Source organism: Amphiura filiformis, chromosome 2 (genome assembly GCF_039555335.1).
Source record: "Amphiura filiformis chromosome 2, Afil_fr2py, whole genome shotgun sequence".
Taxonomy (NCBI): domain Eukaryota; kingdom Metazoa; phylum Echinodermata; class Ophiuroidea; order Amphilepidida; family Amphiuridae; genus Amphiura; species Amphiura filiformis.
In genome coordinates, this window is record NC_092629.1 from 91,458,573 (window position 1) to 91,479,706 (window position 21,134).

The 21,134-nt window shown below is 35.5% G+C and overlaps 1 protein-coding gene across 2 annotated transcripts in view; it reads right to left on the bottom strand.

Annotated features, from left to right (window-relative positions):
- Positions 1 to 731: 731 nt before the first annotated feature.
- Positions 732 to 21,134, bottom strand: part of LOC140146823 (uncharacterized) — a 36,978-nt gene continuing 16,575 nt past the window's right edge. For both annotated transcript variants that reach the window (XM_072168701.1, XM_072168702.1), the window contains exons 3-5: positions 8,284 to 8,430; positions 7,946 to 8,099; positions 732 to 4,447 (exon numbers count right to left, since the gene is read on the bottom strand). In XM_072168701.1, coding sequence (XP_072024802.1) covers positions 4,378 to 4,447; positions 7,946 to 8,099; positions 8,284 to 8,430 — 371 coding nt within the window. In that variant the 3' untranslated portion in view covers positions 732 to 4,377. The remainder of the gene's footprint in view (positions 4,448 to 7,945; positions 8,100 to 8,283; positions 8,431 to 21,134) is intronic.

Consider the following 21,134-nt stretch of genomic DNA (forward strand, 5'->3'; position numbering starts at 1 on the left):
TCCAGTGTCGTTCAAACCAAAGAACACCTTGCGGCAAGCGCTGGTCCATCCCAAGGACAAACAACCACAGGACAAACAAAGCAACATTGTGTACGCAATTCAGTGCAAGGACAATGGATGTGATGACCTTTACATACATAGGGGAGACCAAACAGACTCTAGCGAAGCGCATGTACCAGCATAGGAGAGCTAGCACTGGTTGCGGAGACTCTGCGGTTTACGCGCACTTAGACAGCACTAATCATTCATTTGACAACAAGGACGTCAAGATATTAGATCGCGAAGGCAGATGGTTTGAGAGAGGAGTCAAGGAAGCGATTTATGTTAAACGGGAGGAGCCTTCACTTAACAAGGTTTTGCTCATCTTCGACCTGTGACGTAACATCCTCTTCACAGGTCAACGAACTTTTGCCGCTTTAACATCAGTTGGCCTGATGATGCATCCGAGATAGGATGTGAAATATTGCCACTCACAAAAACGTAAGTCCAGTAGATCAGATCATAATAATTTCATAGATAAGAATAATTACCTAGCTGGGGGGTTTAGCTAGGTATTATAATTGTTTGGGTTTGTTCTTCCGTTGGAAACAAACCATTATAATTGTTTGGGTTTGTTCTTCCGTTGCCAACAAATCTCATCTATCAGAGCACAGTTCTTGAACCCCAATATATTTGTATATTCGTTGAATATCCTTTGACAATTTGGGTACAAAAAAACTTCTACTCTGTTATCTGGAGGGCACATAACAAATTCAAAATGCTATGTCACTTGCAAATATAATCATGGAAGTATACTGTATAGTCAGAACAGAGATCAAAAGTAGAATCAGACTTGCAGCTGGAATTTGATTACCCAATTGGGTAATAAAACCACCCCTTCACAACTCTAATTTCACTTCACTGACCTCCAAGAAGGTGATGTCAGCCACTACTCCGATTTCACCATTCAGATGGTCACTGTTGTTGTGGATATTATAGCTATGATGAACATTGATTTTTTTCCACTATAGCTAGTCGGAAGTTATTTACCTAGCTGGGGGTTTACACCCCCTAGCTAGGCACTGTAATGCTATCCGATTCTGCTTCTTCTTCTGGCAACAATTTCAAAATGCTTCTCCTCCTAAATGTTACACCCTACAATTACGTTACTAGCACATATATATCCGCTACCCATAGGGTGTAAACAGAATTGGGGTCAAAGGTCATTAAGGGGGAATTTCTGGTATATAACCAAATACCTTCAAAATGCTTCTTCTGTCACATAATTACATAGCACAATGACGTCACTTGGTCACTTGCACATGTGCATCGGCTATACTGAGGGTCCATAGCTTGTACACATAATTGGCGTCAAAGGTCATTAAAGGGGCATTTCTGGTATATAACCAAATACCTTCAAAATGTTTCTTCTGCCACATATTACATAGCACAATGTCGTTACTTGCATATATACATTGGCAATACCAAGTGCCCATAGCTTGTTCATAGAATTGGGGTCAAAGGTCATTAAGTAAGGCGGTCAAATCTTACAATTGCATTATCTGGACATTTGTAAGGGGTATGGGGCTCAAACTCGGTGACAACAAATCTCATGACCAGGGGAACATTTTGCAGGGGTCAGGTCAAAGGTCATGCAGAGGTCAAATTTTAGAAATGCATTTTCTGGACAACTGTAAGGTGTTCAGGGTTCAAACTTGCTGACAACAAACTTAATGATCAGGGGAACATTTTAGAACACATTGCAGGGGTCAGGTCAAAGGTTATCTGAGGTCAAATCTTGTAATTTCATTTTCTGGATATCTGTAAGGGGTATGGGGCTCAAAATCAGTGACAACAAACTTGATGACCAGGGGAACATTTTTGGAACATTTTGCAGGGGTCAGGTGAAAGGTCATCTGGGGTCAAATCTTAAAGTTGCATTTTCTGGACACCTGTAAGGGTCAGATACCTCCACAACACCAACATGCCCCAGCTAGGTTTGTGGTCTATGACCACCATTTGCCACTAGTGACAATTGATATTGATTTTCCAGACATTTTGACCCCCAAATGCATGAAACAAGCAGATTTCCTTCCATTTTACTGAATACATCAATAGAATTTACTGCGACTTTCAAATCTTGGGTTACATTGATTTAAATGTACGCTGCGGCGTCAAAATTTAGACAATTGCTACAAATGAGGTGTCAAAATGCGCAGAAATAAATTCTGCTTCCAACGCATTTACGGATTTATAATAAAATCGCCCGTTTTTTAATAATGGTCACTATTTAAGGGGATTAGTTACTTTTTTTTAGATGTTTACCTGTGCAATGTTTAAGCTTACTATGCTATACAATATCCGGCGTTTATTTGCACGCTTTAGTATAGGGCTTACATACATTTTTGTATGTTTTAAATAATTATAACTATTGTCTCAGAATAGAGAACTACATTATTTCTCTTTCGTACAATCTTAGAACCACATAGCCAATCAGAAAAGCCGTTAGAAAAATACGCGGAGTGCATTCATATTGTATAGACCGTTTTCTGATGACGTCGCTTAATCAATATTGGGGTCTCAGATGTAAACAAACAACAAACGCGATGTGAAAACACCAAATACTGCGTATTTTCTCCTCGGTTTCGTCATCTTTCACTTCAACTTCCATAAAATAATTGTTTAAACGGGAACTGTGACTGTTTACCTTTGTTTCAGCTTGTTTTGATGCTACAAAATACAAAAAGATACGGAATAAACCGCGATGCTATTTGAAAATCACACTTTTGTTTACTTTTTGTGAACTAAACGTCTAATACACGGGAGTGCATTAGACGCATCAACATCAGCGCAAGTGCATTATTTTGTCTAATTTCTCGAGCAACAAGTAATACAAGTTTAAGAAGAAAAAACACGTTATTTTTCTGTTTTTATAATGAATTCTCACTAAAAAATTTGGAAAATAGAAACAAATATAAATGCATCAATCCGAACAAAAAATCCGCCCGAACGCGCGCGAAACACTGCGCGTAGTACTCGGAGTGCAAAATATACACATTCAATGCATGTTTCGTATTTTTCTAACCGCTTTTCTGATTGGCTGCTTTGATATAGGAGTGTATGAATTATAGGTTAATACATGAGTATCACTTGTTGAGTGAGAAATTGTACACAATAATGCACGCGTACTGAGATGTTGATGCGTCTAATGCACGAGCCTCGAAGGGGAAGTGCATTAGACGCATCAACATCTCAGTACAAGTGCATTATCTTAATACTAATTATGGCGTGTCCGTCCGTCCGTCCGTCCGTCCGTCCTCTGTCCGCGCGCTATCGCGATCGCGTGGCTCGCTAACGCGTGCTCGCGGTGCGCATAACGCGAGCTCGCGGTGCGTATCGCGTGCGCGCGGTGCGCTATCGCGTAGTGCGTGGAGTACCGACGGGCGCAGTGCGAGCATCGGAAAGCATTACAGTGACTAACAGGTGCATCTCATCGGACCAATTATAGGCCTATTTTAAAGACATGATTAACATAAAAATCATCAGTTATGATAAGGCCTATGTAACCCGTTTGCGTTCACATGTCTCCCGATTGATTTGACGGCCTACATCCAGACACTAGGCCTACTAAAATTTCGGATATTTTTGGGTCCTCCGATGTGGTTGCAGGACAGGGTTTGGAAGAGGCGAACGATGGATATTCAGATTATAGGTTCCGAAGTAAGCGTCACAGCTACAAAACAGAGTTGATATAGTTGTGTCTTAATCATTGAGAGCCGTATATCGTATAGTAGTTTGAAAGGTCAGGACAAGTATTATGGGTAAAGGGTGTTGGGTAATTAGAGATAGGCCTATCACGAGAACCGCCCAACCCGAGAACCGCGAAATCTAGTTGTGTATAATTTCTCGAGCAATAAGTGATACGCATTTATTAATTTCATACACGAGAAAAAAATCCCGTCATTTTTGCTATTTTTATAACAAAATTGTCACCAAATATGTTGGAAAATGCACGGCTAGTAATTTAAAATCAGGGCTGTTTTTTCTCGTGTATGAAATAGGTTAATAAATGTGTATTACTTGTTGCTCGGGAAATTGTACAATATTCGGGGCTCGTGCATTAGACGCATCAACATCTCAGTACGCGTGCATTATTTTGTACAATTTCACTCTCAACAAGTAAGACGCATTCATTGACCTATAATTAATTAAGGTTTCAAGAAATCCACTTTTTACAAACATACTATACATAATGTCTCATTTGTTGGTGTTTTTTCATATTGCAGATCATTTGATCATGAAAATACTGTGGCTTGCATTGTAAATACATTTAAGGCCCCGATTTGTTGGTAGAATCCTCTCCTGATTGTCCTTCCGGATACCTAATAGTCGCAATATCTATATTTCCATTTTAAGATGTATTTGATAACATACACCTTCATCTACCCTTTTTAGTAGCAGAAGGACTCTGAAAAATATAAATGTAGAGTAGGAATATAAAAAGATGTTGAGATAAGAAATATTCATTAATTAGTGGTGAGACAACCTTATTATCGTATAAATACGTACATACATACATAAATTATCATACGTAGGTCTGGGCATACGTAATTATTTATTTATTTAATTATTTATTTATATATCATTCAAACATACAACAAATCCGTATGCGAGTTAACGCATCATAAAGAATTCCTTCATAATCATTATGTAGCAAGTCCTTCATTCAGTCTCGTTCCAAAACTAAGTCTAATCGTGAAATTTAAATATACTGTATGGACTTTGCATTTTAGGATGCGCACATGACGATAAGCCAACGGTATACCATACGCAAATCAATGCATACCATCGATAATCCGCTACTGTTAAGGGAACAAACCAAAAGATCGATGACGTCCTATAAACGAAACTAGTTTCGTTTAGGGGAGGGTAAAATACTCGATTACGTTTGTACAAAAACATCGGTCTGAAGAACGTGTCAATATTATTATTATGTCAAATTTTCAACATTTCATTATTACGTTTCTGGCAGGGAGGGAGGGGGTCGGCTGAGAAACGAAACCGTTACGTTTATAGGACGTCATCGATCTTTTGGTTTGTTCCCTAAAGATGCGCGTATGGTTATCAATATTTCAGGAACATTTTCTTTCAAATAACTTTGCAGAGCAACTGTTGTCAAACTGTTTTTATTTTTTCAACTAAAATGCAAAATGTCAATAGTATGCGCAGTTTATTGTATCTTCTTAGTATTTCAGGCAGATTCTCCTACACTCCGTTTGTTGTGCTATAAGTTAATATGTTGTTTCATGAAGATGATTCATATTTTCCTGTGATTTATCCCTAAATCGTTGACTATATATTTACCATGTTTACTAGTATTCATCCTTATGATCACCAGGACCTACAAGGATATGAATTTGAAAACATATCCTTGCGCATTTACACATAGATTTTCTTAGAATGTGAATTTGCATGGTTTTTATGGTCCGGTATACATTTTCATTGACCGTTCCTTAATTTACAATATTTAATACTGCCCATTTTATGAAACTGAGAACATATTGTTGTGATAAAACGTGCCAAATTTGGTTGTAATAGCTGCTTCAGTTTTAAAGATATGAGCCAAAAACCAATTTTAGATGATTTTTTGTGGACATCGCCAATACAACTAGAATCCCGGACATAAGTCGTTCGAACACTTGTGTCAAAGTAGGACCGTTTGAGACCGTATTTCTGATATACTGGACATATTAAAATTTCGCTTTCTTTGACGTGAAGTCTGAACCATTTCCTACTACTACAACCCTCCCCCTGCCCCACCAATCAATGTTGGATGTTTCTAGGGGTTCATGACCAAAAAAACAAGCAACAACATTGATCAGGGGGATGGGGGGCATATTTGAGGTACCCATGTTAAAGTGTTCGAACAATTATGACCGGGATTGTATTTGCGATGTCAAAATATTTCATCTAAAATTGGTTTTTGGCTCATATCTGTAAAACAAAAGCAGGTATTACAACCAAATTTGGCACACTTTATCACAATGATAATTGTGTCATGTTTTCTGAATTGGACAGCATGATATTGATTAAATTAAGGGAACGGTCAATGAAAATGTGTAGCGCACCATGTAAACCTATGTAAAAACTGTTCTATTGTCAAGAGTGTTTTGCCTGCCAATTTAAAATGTTTTAGTAGAATTTAATGATTTTTTTCAGATATTATTCCTGAAAGTAAGAACTTTATATACACAATATTATTTTCTATGGGGGATCTTTATATTTTAGGGATCGGTCAATATAAATATTGAATATTATAGGTTTTTTTGATGTAAATTAGGTACTTTTTTATGAGAAAAGACCACATTTTGATATTAAGTGTTAAAAAAATCATTTCCATTGCAAATATATTTAAATTGTGTACAATTAATAAATATTCGATAATAAATGCCAAACTTTGTGCTAAATTGATCACTGATTGAGCCACTGGAAGTGAATTACCGCAGAGGCAAGATTTATCTTCAGTAGATAGCAGGGTTTATCTTCAGTAGATAGCAAACCACTGCACAACCTGTACGTTTTTGGTTCGTGATCAGTAGAGTACAATCATTTCGACCCATATAAACAGAAAGCCAGAGATTCACAGATGGAGGCGACACCCCGAGCAATGTGTTTTGGGAATTTATCCTCAATTCAAATATTAAAGTGAAGAACAAAACAATCAACGTGCATTTTCAAGAAATGTGATGTAAATTTGATGTAAATGCCAAAATCCAAAATATTAATACATCTTATTCAGACAAAGTTACTTAATGACTCATCATTAAAAATGAAAAAAATTGTAAAAATATATCCATTTACTTTTGATTATTTTATTCAACAGTGTCAACGCAATTTAATGTGTAAATGAGAGGGGACGATAATGACAATGTTTAACACTAGAGGAAGTTTTGGATGAGAAAACGGACATTTTGATGAGAAACGGCCAAAATGATGAGAATTTAAATCTTCTCATTCTTTTGGATGAGAAACTTCCTGGTGTATGTGTCAATCATTATTGTCTTATTAAAACTGGTGAGAATTGCTAATCCCCGCTGAGCTCAAAACAAACATTATTATTTTCTCATCCAAAAGAATGAGAAAATTTAAATTCTCACCATTTTGGCCGTTTCTCATCAAAATGTCCGTTTTCTCATCCAAAACTTCGTCTAGTGTATTGCACTATTTCAACACATTGTGTGTACATCCACATCACAAGGGTGCAGCCGCCAGCCATCACACGTGTCTCCCCACCTACCAGCCAGGAACAAAAACCAGACCCATGCCACGTGGAGGCCACACCAAATCATCCCCAAGACACATTGCCTACATGCAGGAATACAAAAAACCTTCCCAAACCAGGCAACCCGGGGACGACCCCAAGCGACCGGGACCCAGGACGAGTCCAGCATCTACCCAAAGCCAACATTATGGAAAGAGACACATGCAGCAGCCGACAAGCCCACCCTTCCGAAATGGATGTACATGTACACATCATTACATATAAGATGGAAATCTGCTCAGTGACCCCTACCTATCAGACACATGGATCCCCCTCCTCCCCGGCCAACCAAACCCGACCAACCCACCATGCAACACCCCACGCCCACCCACCAGACCAACACAGGCCATGAAGACGGATAAAATAGGTCACTGAGCAGAAAACCGAGACAACAAAATTTAAGAGTCCTGCTCTTCAGTACTGTTATTCACTAAATAATTTTTCAAATGTTTTTTAAAAGACTCTGTGCCCATGTACAAGATAAAATGATCCTTGACAGAATTTGGCAAACCAGCTCACTGTCAGTTTTGGGTGTAATGATTAAAAACTAAGTTTCCTGAGTGACGTGTGTTTACAGACAAACGTGTGTTTTCATCATAAACATCACTGTTCCTTTATTAAATTATTAACCAACAAATCACTCACACTGACTTAATCGGTCTGTCTTTATCGTCACGGAGCCCTTCCTGGACGACGACACTCAAATAATCAGTGCTCCCAATTGGTACCCCATCGAAAAAGCCGAAGCTACTGGATGTCACACCTTGTTCGAATAGCTTTTCATATGCATTCTGGACAACTAATGAATAAACAAATATGTTAACAATATCTACTCACTATTGTCTTTAATTAGCTGTAGCATATTCAGTTGCAAAGACGGCGGCAATAATGTAACATAATAACATCATACAGTTACTTACTCTACACGATGGGATATAATTTTACCATTCGCCTGCATTAAAATAAAATAATGTCCAACTTACCCTCTCTACCCCTTTGTAGGGGACGTCCTTTATCTAAAAAAAAGCAATCTTCCGTAAACTTCTCCGCCATCGCTGCAGCATCTTGACGGCCATAAAGCTGATAATATCTAAGTGTTAATGCCTGCATCCAAATAGTACTATCAATGTCTATTTAAACGGACAGAAATGAAGACACAACGAACACAGTTAGAAATGTGAGAAAGGATTTTAACAGTTAGAAATGGTTAGTACATTATAAAATGTAATGGGTTATTTTAGTTGAAACACCTCCTATACATGTAGAAGACGTGACGTAAATCTTCTGCACTAGGAATGTGAATTTCAAATGGCGTTTAATGAAAGACTCAACATCCCCTGTGTGGGAGGTTCATTTCATGTCTTGCATAGTCGGTGTACAGGGTGATTTAAAATGAACTGTACCCAACTTTAAAATTAAAATAAAATACTTACCGACATTTAAATAATTTGTGTTTGTAAGCTGTAACCGGATAGTATGTTTCCTATTATTGGTGAAAATATCACGTCTTTACCTCTAATGGTTTAGAAGATAAAGTATATTCTTAGAAAAACTACCAAAACGATGTTGCACACGGATGAATATTTTATTCAAACTATCTGTTCTACAGCATTTTGCTCACTCAACTGCCCTCAAACTCATTCAGTTCAACATAAACTGCGTATGTTTATTTAAAAATGAAAATAAGATTAATTAACAAATAAATCAAATTAAAATTAAATTCTTACCGACATGCTATGTTTCCTATTATTGGTGAAAAACCAGGTCTCAATTACGAGTGTATGGATATTGCACCAGAACCATTTCTATTTGAATTCAAATTTCCATCTACAATTATTTCAAGTCAACCGGTCCTTTGTTCTACATGTATTATTTAATATGTAATCTTTGCAAACCTGACATTGTAATTGACTATCAATATTATTGATTTAATAATGCGAAATAATATTTGTCTTGGTGCATTTTGTTACTGCCGTAGAGAACACGGATAAACTTAGTTCCGTGTGTTGGTCTAAAAATGGGATGATAACTTGAAATTGCGATATCTTCTGACTAAAACCACTTATTATCAAAATTCAAAATTTCTACTACAGAACACTTATCACTGCTTTCTATGATAGTTTTTTGATATATACAATCTCTGCAAATATATATAAAAAAATTTGTGAAGTTGGGTACAGTTCATTTTAAATCACCCTGTATATATGTTTAATGAAATAGCCCAATGGCCCGCTTTTTAACGTTGCTGAATAAACAAGTCTGTAACACATCCTTGGGTATGTCTTTGATTGTTATTCAATTTTCATTACACTCTTATTTCAGAACTTAAGATTGCGCTGTTTATGGGAAATGGTTTACGATTTTAAGCAATTTCTGTTTGAAATGCACACAGTTTCTTTTAAACAATTTAGTTTAAAAGATTTAAACAGGAAGTATAAAATCCGTCATTTTTTTTTTTTTTTTGCAAGCGCATTCTGATAGTAGATAAAGCCTACAATCCCAATCAGTGTACTTCGGGACTTCGTGTATATTTATAAATGCGGTTTTATAATGCGCACGTGACCAGATGGCCAGCGCCACATTTGCATTACATCATCGAAACTCACTGTCAATCACTGAAATAGCGACCATAGAGGGCGTGGCTACAGTTGTGAACATTTGCTGGAGGTTCGATGCTAATTTGCAAGGATTGATATCAAAGGAGAAGCAATAGATTACGTAACACATTGTTCCTTTGATGTCGATTTGATTTACCCCCGGGCTCATGTTTATTGCACAGCCCCGCCTCCCTGTACAAACATCACTCATTTTTTATTTATTTATTTACTTACTTTATTATTTACTTATAAACATATGTAAAAGTATCACTAACAGTTTGAGAGTGCTCGATACCCAGATGGGTAGAGCTGTAATACAAATTGATATGGTTTACACACCGAGTGCCACAACACTGTGTTTCATGCCCTGCAATCTTCAGGTAACTGATTAGCTAAGCACAAATTTAAAACTACTTCTTTTTAACACGGCTTGCTGGCCTGTTGCCATACCTACATTTATTTATTAGCTCACTTCTTCTATTTAACAGACACAAAATTGTAAACTTCTCTTCCAGACACAAATTACAAATACCTGACTTTCTCTTGAAAGTACCGTAAAACCCCGTCTAGAAGCATATATCAAAGAAACGCCCTCAATAAAGTTAGTTGCTTTTTGTATGGAGTTTGAGCAACTATAATTATTATACTGGCACCACCATGGAGCTAGTAAAGATGGAGAAGAAATAGATTACGTAACGCATTGAAACCTTGTGCCGATTTGAAATCTGACAAGCTATTCATCGAAAGGTACCTTTTGTTTGGGACAAGGGCTTCCGCCATTAAATCGGTAAGCTGACCCGACAGTGTATTAACGCTTTACCTAGCAGGTTATTGTCAATAAGTGATCAAACGAAAGGCGCGTGAAAGCGACGTCTGGAACGAAAAGTACCTTTTGTTACAATAACACACAAATATGTGATTGAGTAGCCGTAAGCACAGAAAGCACACATTAGCCGCTGAGTACAGTTCGTGATCACCCCACTGACTTCAGGTGCTTCATTTAAATAAATTGAATGTGCTTGCTGAATGATTACCCATCAAGGCTGCCATGTCTACATGTCTCATATAGTACTGTATAATGGTAATAGCTATACGTATACATGTAACAAATAATTAGTATACCGGTATAGGCCTATATAAAAGTTGTTTCAGAAATTGACATTTTATTTTATTTTAAGAAGGAGAATGTCATAAACAGTGGCGTACTGAAGGGGGGCAGCTCTTCTGGGAGAGCTCTTGGGAAGGGATGAGGGAGAATGAGGTGAAAGAGGGGATATGAAGAATGAGAGGGGGATTGGAGTAAGAGAGAAAGAGGAAGAAATGAAGAGAAATAAATAGATAGAAGTAAATAAATAGAAAGGTAATAAAAATGATAACTTGGGGACAATGATCCCTGACACTTGGGGAGTATAAAACCGCAAAGGTCATCCAAGGTCAAAGGTCAGGTCAAATTTGAAGTTGCTCTGATTGGGCTGCAACTCGGGGAAATGACTCCTGACACTTAGGGAGTATAAAACTTCATGTGAGGTCAAAGGTCAGGTCAAATTGAATGTTGCTCCAATTGGGCTGTAACTCAGGGAAAATGATCCCTGACACTTGGGGAGTATGAAACCGCAAATGTCATATGAGGTCAAAGGTCAGGTCAAATTTAAAGTTGCTCCGATCAGGCTGTAACTTGGGGACAATGATCCCTGACACTTGGGGAGTATAAAACCACAAAGGTCATGTGAGGTCAAAGGTCAGGTCAGATTTAAAGTTGCTCCAATTGGGCTGTATGTCGGGGGAAATGATCCCTGACACTTGGGGAGTATGAAACCACAAAGGTCATATGAGGTCAAAGGTCAGGTCAAATTAGAAGTTGCTCTGATTGGGCTGTAACTAGGGGAAAATGATCTTTGACTCTTGGGGAGTATGAAACTGCAAAGGTCATGTGAGGTCAAAGGTCAGGTCAAATTTAAAGTTGCTCCAATTGGGCTGTAAGTCAGGGGGAAATGATCCCTGACACTTCGGGAGTATGAAACCGCAAAGGTCATGTGAGGTCAAAGGTCAGGTCAAATTAGAAGTTGCTCTGATTGGGCTGTAACTCGGGAAAATGATCCTTGACTCTTGGAGAGTATGGAACCGCAAAGGTCATGTGAGGTCAAAGGTCAGGTCAAATTTGAAGGTGCTCCGATTAGGCTGTAACTTGGGGACAATGATCCCTGACACTTGGGGAGTATAAAACTGCAAAGGTCATCCGAGGTCAAAGGTCAGGTCAAATTTAAAGTTGCTCCATTTAAGGGTTCATACCACTAAATCCGCCTGTGAAGCGGTTTCCGGTAAAAGTTTATCACGACTATAATCCCAACTTTGCATAAAAAATGTGCAAAATCGGTCCAATATTAACAATTTTAGTGTTGCAAATCGTGTTTTGCTAGAACTTGTGAATGTGATCTCTACTAATTTAAACAGAAAACGCGAAAATTTGAGTGATGTTTACGATGATGAGCGCATGAACACACGATGTCAAAACGCGGTTAGCAGTCGGACGTAAACACGGGAAAATCGGGTCTTTTTATATAGCGCTATTTTTCTCAAAAAGTAGACCTAAAATATGGTGTCATTTTCAGATATGTTATGCAGAATTTTGTTCTGATTAAGATGATATCAAATATATATTTCAAAGTAAGACGTAACTCGACTTATAGCCTAAAACGTGACCCCAATTTTGCACGTAAAGTCTATGGAAAGCTATTTTGTAGCATGTACCCTTTAAGGAGCAATTCTATGCGTTTTCCGCGCGTCTTTATCTATTTAAAATGCACGCGAAGAAAAGAGGATGGACATCAACAAGCGAGTTGATGGACGCCGCAAGGTTTTTCGCTGTATGTGCGTTTGGTAGAAGTTTGAAACCTTTTGATATGAATAAAGAAGAGTTTCAAAATATTGAAAACATTGTTTATTGGTGTTTAAATTACAAAGAAGTTTTTCAATTTCATTGTTATTTTTTAACCAATTTTTTTGTCATTTAAACTCAAGTTTTTGCCTTCAATTTTAATAAAATTACATAAAAAATTAGATTTAAGATATAATAAGTTTCTAATTTGCTTTATTTATACCACTGTCCAGTATTTTAAATTGTTATAACATTTAAAGTTTAATTTATATTAATATTTCATTTCAAATAGCCATTCATTACATTTGCTTTTTGGACAAAATGGGTTAAAAGTGACGCTGGAGGGGGTAGGCCTACTTGATTGACATTTCTTGTCTTTTTAAATATTCTGCATGTACTGAGAATGTTTTAATTTTGAAGTTATGTACTTGTAAAAGATGTTCAAAGAACGTTTACTCTTAACATCAATTAATATCTTCATGAAAATAGCAAAACAGCAACCATTGTGCATTCATGTGCATCAAAATGACGAAAAATGTCGGCTATCATGCTTGTGCTTGAAATCGACATCCTGTCTAAAGTAGGAAAGAAAATAACCCAAAATTTCTTACAATTAATTCAAAATGTAGTGAATTAAGATAAAAAGATAATAAAATCATTTTCAAGGCCTAAAAACGATGTTTTAGCCTCTTTAGAATTTCGTTCTGATTAAGATGATATCAAATATATATTTCAAAGTAAGACGTAACTCGACTTATAGCCTAAAACGTGACCCCTATTTTGCACGTAAAGTCTATGGAAAGCTATTTTGTGGCATGTACCCTTAAGCTGAAATTTAAATGCAATGATCCTTATGACATTAATTCATTTAAGGTCATCAAGGGGTCTTCAAAGGTCAAGTTTTCTAAAATGCTCAAATTTAATTGCAATGATTCTTATGACATTCTAAACATGATCCCTGACACTTGGGGAGAATAATAAAACCGCAAAGGTCATCCGAGGTCAAAGGTCAGGTCAAACCAGATCGTCACAGTCATCCGCCTAACTTATCTCGTGCCCGGCCTTGCAAAGGGCACAGTTGCTCTAGTTTATATTTGTTTCTTCATCAAGTATAGGCCTATAGCAACATTGGGTTTCAAGAAGGTTGAGTTACATGGGCGTAAATTCCGGTGGTGGGGGTGGGGGATATCCCCACCCCACCCCACCCCCAATATTTTGATATGGCCAATGGTCCGTACAATCACCCCAAGTTGACACATGTATAATAGATGTGGGTTTCTGACAAAATTAATCTCATTTTGGCCAAACTAAAAGTGCCAATTTTTGCGGTCTTCGTGCGAATTTGTTCCACTTTTTGCACAATATAATTCACCAATAGGCCTAATTACCTTGCCATGAATTATTCTGTTGCCAAGAAGCTGGCTTCACTGTAGGCCTATTGCAAGAAATTGATTTAAACGGACCCATCCCCCATGTCAAAAGAAATCTACGCCATTGTTAATGTTGCCAAAAGATGCCGGATTCACTATTAATATACCTACTTTTCATCCCTCCCCCAATATCAAAAAAAGATCTACTCTATTGTTGAGATATTATAGCGGTTGCGGTTACCATGCTAATAATGCCCCACACTCCCCATCGAAATTCATCACAACCTGACAAACGAATAAACTCAAATTACTTTCCAAAATATGCCTAGACCTACCTTGAATTTAAAATCTTCGGAAAGTCATCACAAAAGAAGTTTCCGAAAGTTATCATAAACGAATGCAGTTGATTTATTATTATAGCGGTTGCGGTTAGTCGGTTACCATGCCGCATAATGCCCACTCTCCATCGAAAGTCACCACGAACGGATAAACTAATATCCCTTTCAAAATATTAGATCACTTGGACATTTTTCGAAAATCATCTGTGTAGCGGTTACAGTAGGCCTACCATTGCAAACGGTGATACAATTTTACAAAGTAATACGAAATGTGCGCCCTCGTATTGAACATGCGCGTATAGTATACGCGTGTTAAAGCTTGTCCGTAGCAACGAAGCAAGGCGTTAACGAACCGTAGGCCTACAATAGCGGGGCCACCATTGGTTGATCTATCGAATAAATCCAAATAATTATTTGTATTTATTAATGTATCTATCTATCTATCTATGCATTTACCATTCATCTGGAAATGCTAAAACTTATTTATTTATCTATTTATTTATTTATTTGTCATCTATAATCTCTGACATGATACCGATGAATCGATCATTATCGATTATCGGCAAGTTCCTCTTATCAATTTTGTGACTAATTTTGCATTTTTCTCCCTGTATAGGGTTCAGGGTTGGGGTGTTTTACGTGTCTTAATATGTGATGCGATCAAGCAAAATCAGTCGGAACTCGGAAATATCGATTTTGAGATATAGCCAAACAAAGGCAATATTTCTTTTTTGTTTCCTATTGTTTTGGAAACGCTTTAATTGCTCATATCTTTGGAACTGGATGTTCAATTTCAATGGGGGTTTCTGCAAAATCAAGCTTTGTAAATCCTTTTTACTATCCTATAAGAAACTGAAAATTTATTATTGCCGAGTTCCGACTGATTTTGCTTGATCGCATCACATATGTCACTTGGCTGAACTATATCAGTTATATTAACAACATTTGTTTGGTAAGTTGCCATTCATGTAATGTTTTGAATATTTATATGTGCGGGGTGAGATCAACCGCTGTTTGTCGGGAAAATAGACTGAAAATGTAAAAAAAAATAGTTACTTTTCCACATGTAGTAGCAGGGGAAATATAAACCATCATAACTCAACTTCAACTCATGATAATGAATTCATTTTGGAATTAATATGTAGCTAATTGATTGTTCAAACGTTTTAGTATTATTTTAAAGCAACGCTAACATTAATTGTCAGGTAGATAGACATAAATGTGAGAAAAGGTTACTTTTCCATGTATAACCATGTCAAATATGGCATTATTGAGGGGTAGGGGAAATAAAAACTACCATAACTCAACCTTTACTCATAATAATGAATTCATTTTGGTATCAACATGTAGCTAATTGATTGTTCTAACTATCCAGTATAATTTTTAACAGAAAACCATAAGATAGGCATAAAATATGATGAAAATGTTAATTATCCAATGTGTAACAGCGTAAAATATGACAATATTAAAGGTTAGGGGACGTACAAACCAACGTAACTCGACATTTATTTATTATAATTCATTCATTTTGGCATCAATATATAGCTATTTGGTTGTTGTAATCTTTTAAAGCAAAATAACCATTAATTCTTAGCTGGATAGACATAAAATGTTTAAAAAATGTTAATTTTTCATCTGTGGTACCGTAAAATATGACAATATTAAGGTGTAGGGGACATTCAAATCACCAAAACTCAAGTTTTACTGATGAAAATAAATTCATTTTAGTATCAATATGTAGTCAATTGATAGTTCCAACTTTCTAGTATTATTTTAAAAGCAATTAAACCATTAGTTGTCAGGTAGATAGACATAAAATGTACGAACATGTTAATATTCAATGTCCAACAGCATAAAATATGACAATATTAAGGGGTAAGGGGACATACAAACCACCAAAACACAAGTTTCACTGACGAAAAATGAATTCCATTTGGTATCAATATGTAGCTATTTGATTGTTCTCATTTTCAGACATTATTCTAAAAGCAATTAAACCATTAGTTGTCAGGTAGTTAAACATAAAATATGAGAAAAATGTCAATATTCCATGTCTAACAGCGTAAAATATGACAAGATTAAAGGGCAGGGGACATACAAATCACCAAAACACAAGTTTTACTGATGAAAATGAATTCATTTGGGTATCAATATGTAGCTATTTAATTGTTCTCATTTTTTGTCATTATTTAAAAAGCAATTAAACCATTAGTTGTCAGGTAGTTAAACATACAATATGAGAAAAATGTTAATACCCCATGTCTAACAGCGTAAAATATGACAATATTAAGGGGTAAGGGGACATACAAATCACCAAAACACAAGTTTCACTGACGAAAATGAATTCAATTTGGTATCAATATGTAGCTATTTGATTGTTCTCATTTTCTGGCATTATTTTAAAAGCAATTAAACCATTAGTTGTCAGGTAGTTAAACATACAATATGAGAAAAATGTTAATACCCCATGTCTAACAGCGTAAAATATGACAATATTAAAGGGTAAGGGACATACAAATCACCAAAACACAAGTTTCACTGACAAAAATGAATTCAATTTGGTATCAATATGTAGCTATTTGATTGTTCTCATTTTCTGGCATTATTTTTAAAAGCAATTAAACCATTAGTTGTCAGGTAGTTAAACATACAATATGAGAAAATGTTAAGTGCAATATCAGATATTTATTTAGTAGGGTTGGCCACGGTAAAAAAATTTTTACTTGCTGAGGTGAAAGGACTGATTTTTTGTTTGGAGGTTACAAAAATGCATTTCGAAAATTCAGCAACGGCCTGATTTGTGTTTTTTACAATTTTCGCCTATTTTGGAGCTAAAAGTAAAAATTGCCCTTAAAAGGGCGCCTCGTTGCCTTAATATACAAGTTGGTATTTAAAAATAAATTGTATCATAAAAAAGCCCCATCCTTGTTCTATCTACAAACGAAGTCGTGCTTAGAGAGTCGTTTTTTAAATATCGATTTCGGACCTGGCAACACTGCAAGTTTTTCAAATTTGAAAAATGCCATTTTTTACCGATTTTGGTGATACGAAAAAATAACTTTTGCGCTCACCTAGGATTTTGTCGTTATGGTTATTGGTAGAACATACCTTGCCCCCAACATATCTAATAAGAACAGCTTGGGGAAATTTATTTCTCTAAGCAAGGTGTTGCCAGAAAAACATACATTTTGTACAAATTCAAAATTATCATAAAAAGAAAATTTGCTGCATTTTGCCCTAGATTTAGCACATGTAATGTAATGAGTTGTATGTAGAGTCAGTTTATCATCATGGTCAACTATTCTGAATGTTTCGAAACAATAAATGAAGTTTAATTTTAATGCGGTGTTGCCAGATGCCGAAAAATTATGAAAGCTACATTACGTCAAATAGCCCAAATAGGTCTAAGTTTTCATGTATGAATCTAGTCAATCCAGTTAAATCACGGTCTATTATTAATCGCGTTTTCGATGCGATTTTAGGCTTACCGTGATTTAACGTTGATATCTGGTTTTGCTCCTTTTATAATTTTACTTTGACCGTCGGCTTTTGTAAATAACAGAATGTAGATTGGCTCTGAATAAGTATCGGAGTCCTCTTGGTGGTTTTTTTTCATGATATAATTAGTTTGTATTTGCATGTAACAACCCAAAATCGACCTCTGAATTCGAGGTTGAAGGCTGTTTCCGAATACCTGTGGACTCAAACAAGTGCACGAGTGGCGATTATGGTTTTATACTTCCCGCATTCATGATTGCGTCAACGCCTAATAATATACTTCTTTGTATAGGTTGAGTGTAGCTGGTATACAAAGAATTGGTTACATGTCAATGACCATTAACTTCAGGGATAGACTTTGCACGCCTTTCTATCATGCAGTATCTTTACCCACAGACATGTGCCCGTGTCATGTGCCAACGTTAAAGGTTAATATATTTTTGTGTATCTGTGTGCTTTTATGGCCGAGTGGTCTAAGGCGTTGTGGTTTCTTAGTTGCTGTTCTGAGCGTCGCTTGTTCGAATCCGTGCGTCTGTTATTTTTTTCTTATGCTGCTTTATTTTTTCCAGCGTAGGGCCTAGAAAAAACTAATTTATAATTTCTGTTTGTATTATTTATTTATTTATTTATTTATTTATTTATTTATTTATTTATTTATTTATTTATTTATATTTGTTTTACTTATTTATTTTATTTATTTATTTAATGATGTTTTGGGGCTCGAGAGAACGGACACATTTATTTATTTATTTATTTATTTATTTATTTATTTATTTATTAATTAATTAATTAATTAATTAATTAATTAATTAATTAATTAATTTATTTATTTATTTATTTATTTATTTATTTATTTATTTATTTATTTATTTGTTTTATTTATTTATTTATTTTTTTTATATTATTATTTTTTTTATTTAATTATGTTTTTGGTCTCGAGAGAACGGACACATTTATTTATTTATTTATTTATTTATTTATTTATTTATTTATTTATTTATTTATTTATTTATTTATTTATTTATCTATTTATTTATTTTTCGATTGATTATTTGATGATTGAGTTAGCTTAGATTTATCGATTGCTGCTTTGAGTTTATTATATATGGGACTTCTATTTGAGTTTGAATGACATCGTACACTAGTATTGATTTTCCGTTAAACATTATCAAGAATTAATGTCACAGGTTTTATTGCAGATAGGAAGTTGGCTTAGTGATACTATCTGTTGATTCAGAACCGGAAGGTGCCGGGTTCGATTCCCACCTATGTCTATCTTTTTAAAGACTTGAAAATTACTGCAGTAAGTTTATTTGGCGCGCGATCTCAGTTATTCATTTTCTGATGGCTTTGCCTCTTACAGCACCCCGGATTTATGCACCATCCCTCTGGAATCCAAACCAAGGTTCGCTCATAACACCTCCTTAAGTAATTGACACACAGGAAACAACAGGCAAACATTATGAATCTTTGTTGCTGGTTTATTATATGACTAGGAATGATGTTAACGTACTTATTCATCTGTCATTGATGTGATGATGAAGTGTCATCCTCATCCATCTAAAGCAGGGAGTAAGCGACTTTTTTAACACGCTGGGCTATAATAAACAATGAAAAACTGTATAGGCTGCACATTTTTATTTTCAAAGTGCACTATTAAAATCATTTACAATAATATTAATTTTGTAAACTATGTAAATTAATTCATATGTTTCCATGTTTCTAAAGTCTAATTCCTGTCCTAAAATGTATTGAATTATGGTTATGAATTTTGAAACTTTAATAGACTGCAAAAAAATTGAAGAGGAAGTCATTCCATATCTTTATCATCGTAACTAAATTTAATAGTCCTAAGTCTACCTCTAACATGTGTAATGAACTTTATTCTGAGCTTTACAGAATTCACGGGTCATTTGATCATTATGAAAATTATTCATGTGTCTTCTCATGAATCAAGTAGTCATGGAAACCTTTGAAAAAATAATGTGCATAAATCCCAGTTATATGAATCATTCCATGTCAACGATTTACATGTTCTATAGAAAATATTTTACATTGAAATAAGAAAAACCTCCACGTACACTTGTACGTACCGTACATGTACAGGGCTCCTTTTACCATGGACCTATGCATTTCAATAATAGTAGTATTAATATACGATTTCAGTCAAATTTTAATTTGATCATTATTTGCCAAAAAAAATATGCAATATTATAAAAACGTTTTCTGGTCATTTTAATCAAACTAATGTGGTAACGAATATTTACAGAAAACTCATTATCTCATCCGCTTAACGGCGGTGTGCTTTTAATCCTAAAACACAATGAATTTGGTTGAATCAATTGGGACTGGCATGTGTAAACATTACAATTATGGTAAAAAATCAGTTTTGAAAAAAAAATGACCAAACTCGTTTCAAAAACATCGTACATTATGGCTTTAAATACGGTAGCTTTTAACTACTTTTTACTAACGTATTCGGCATTTTTGACCCACACCCCCTAAACAAAAGGACTTTCGTTTATGACTTCATCAAACTTTTGGGTTATTCCTTAAAGTTTATATTTCAAATTTCTACACCAAGATTCCTATACTTCCTTGTGTTGAGATTCATCATAATATAACCGTATTAACTACGTCACATTTGTCTTTATTACACAGTCATGACAATAACAAAATTGTCAAACTTGAATATATTAGGCCCCTCAACATGCTCAACCCACATTTTCATAGATTCTGTCGAGATTGTTTATTGTACCACGCCTGATGAAGGCAATTTATTAAAATCGTTTTTTCTTTAATTATTTTGAACATGGCAACACAATTTTCATGATTTTCCGACATACTAGGGGCCCCTTGCTATTAATATTGTAAATACCACAAAGATCGAAATGATAAATTTGAAGATTATCATTTTGGTGTGTAATTTTATTAAACTGCCTTATGACGAATCTTGCAGGGGCCCATCAAGATATAGTACAATAGGACAAACCACTCTATCGCTTTTGACAAAACACTGCACTTACATAAAATAAAGTGAGAGTATGGTGAGTGTTACAATTTCAGCCATGAAGGCTCTGCTTTCATCCATCTGAACCTCAAGCTGAACCCCTTATTTCATTTTCGCTTTTGCTCGGGGCCCTGAACTCTCGGGGC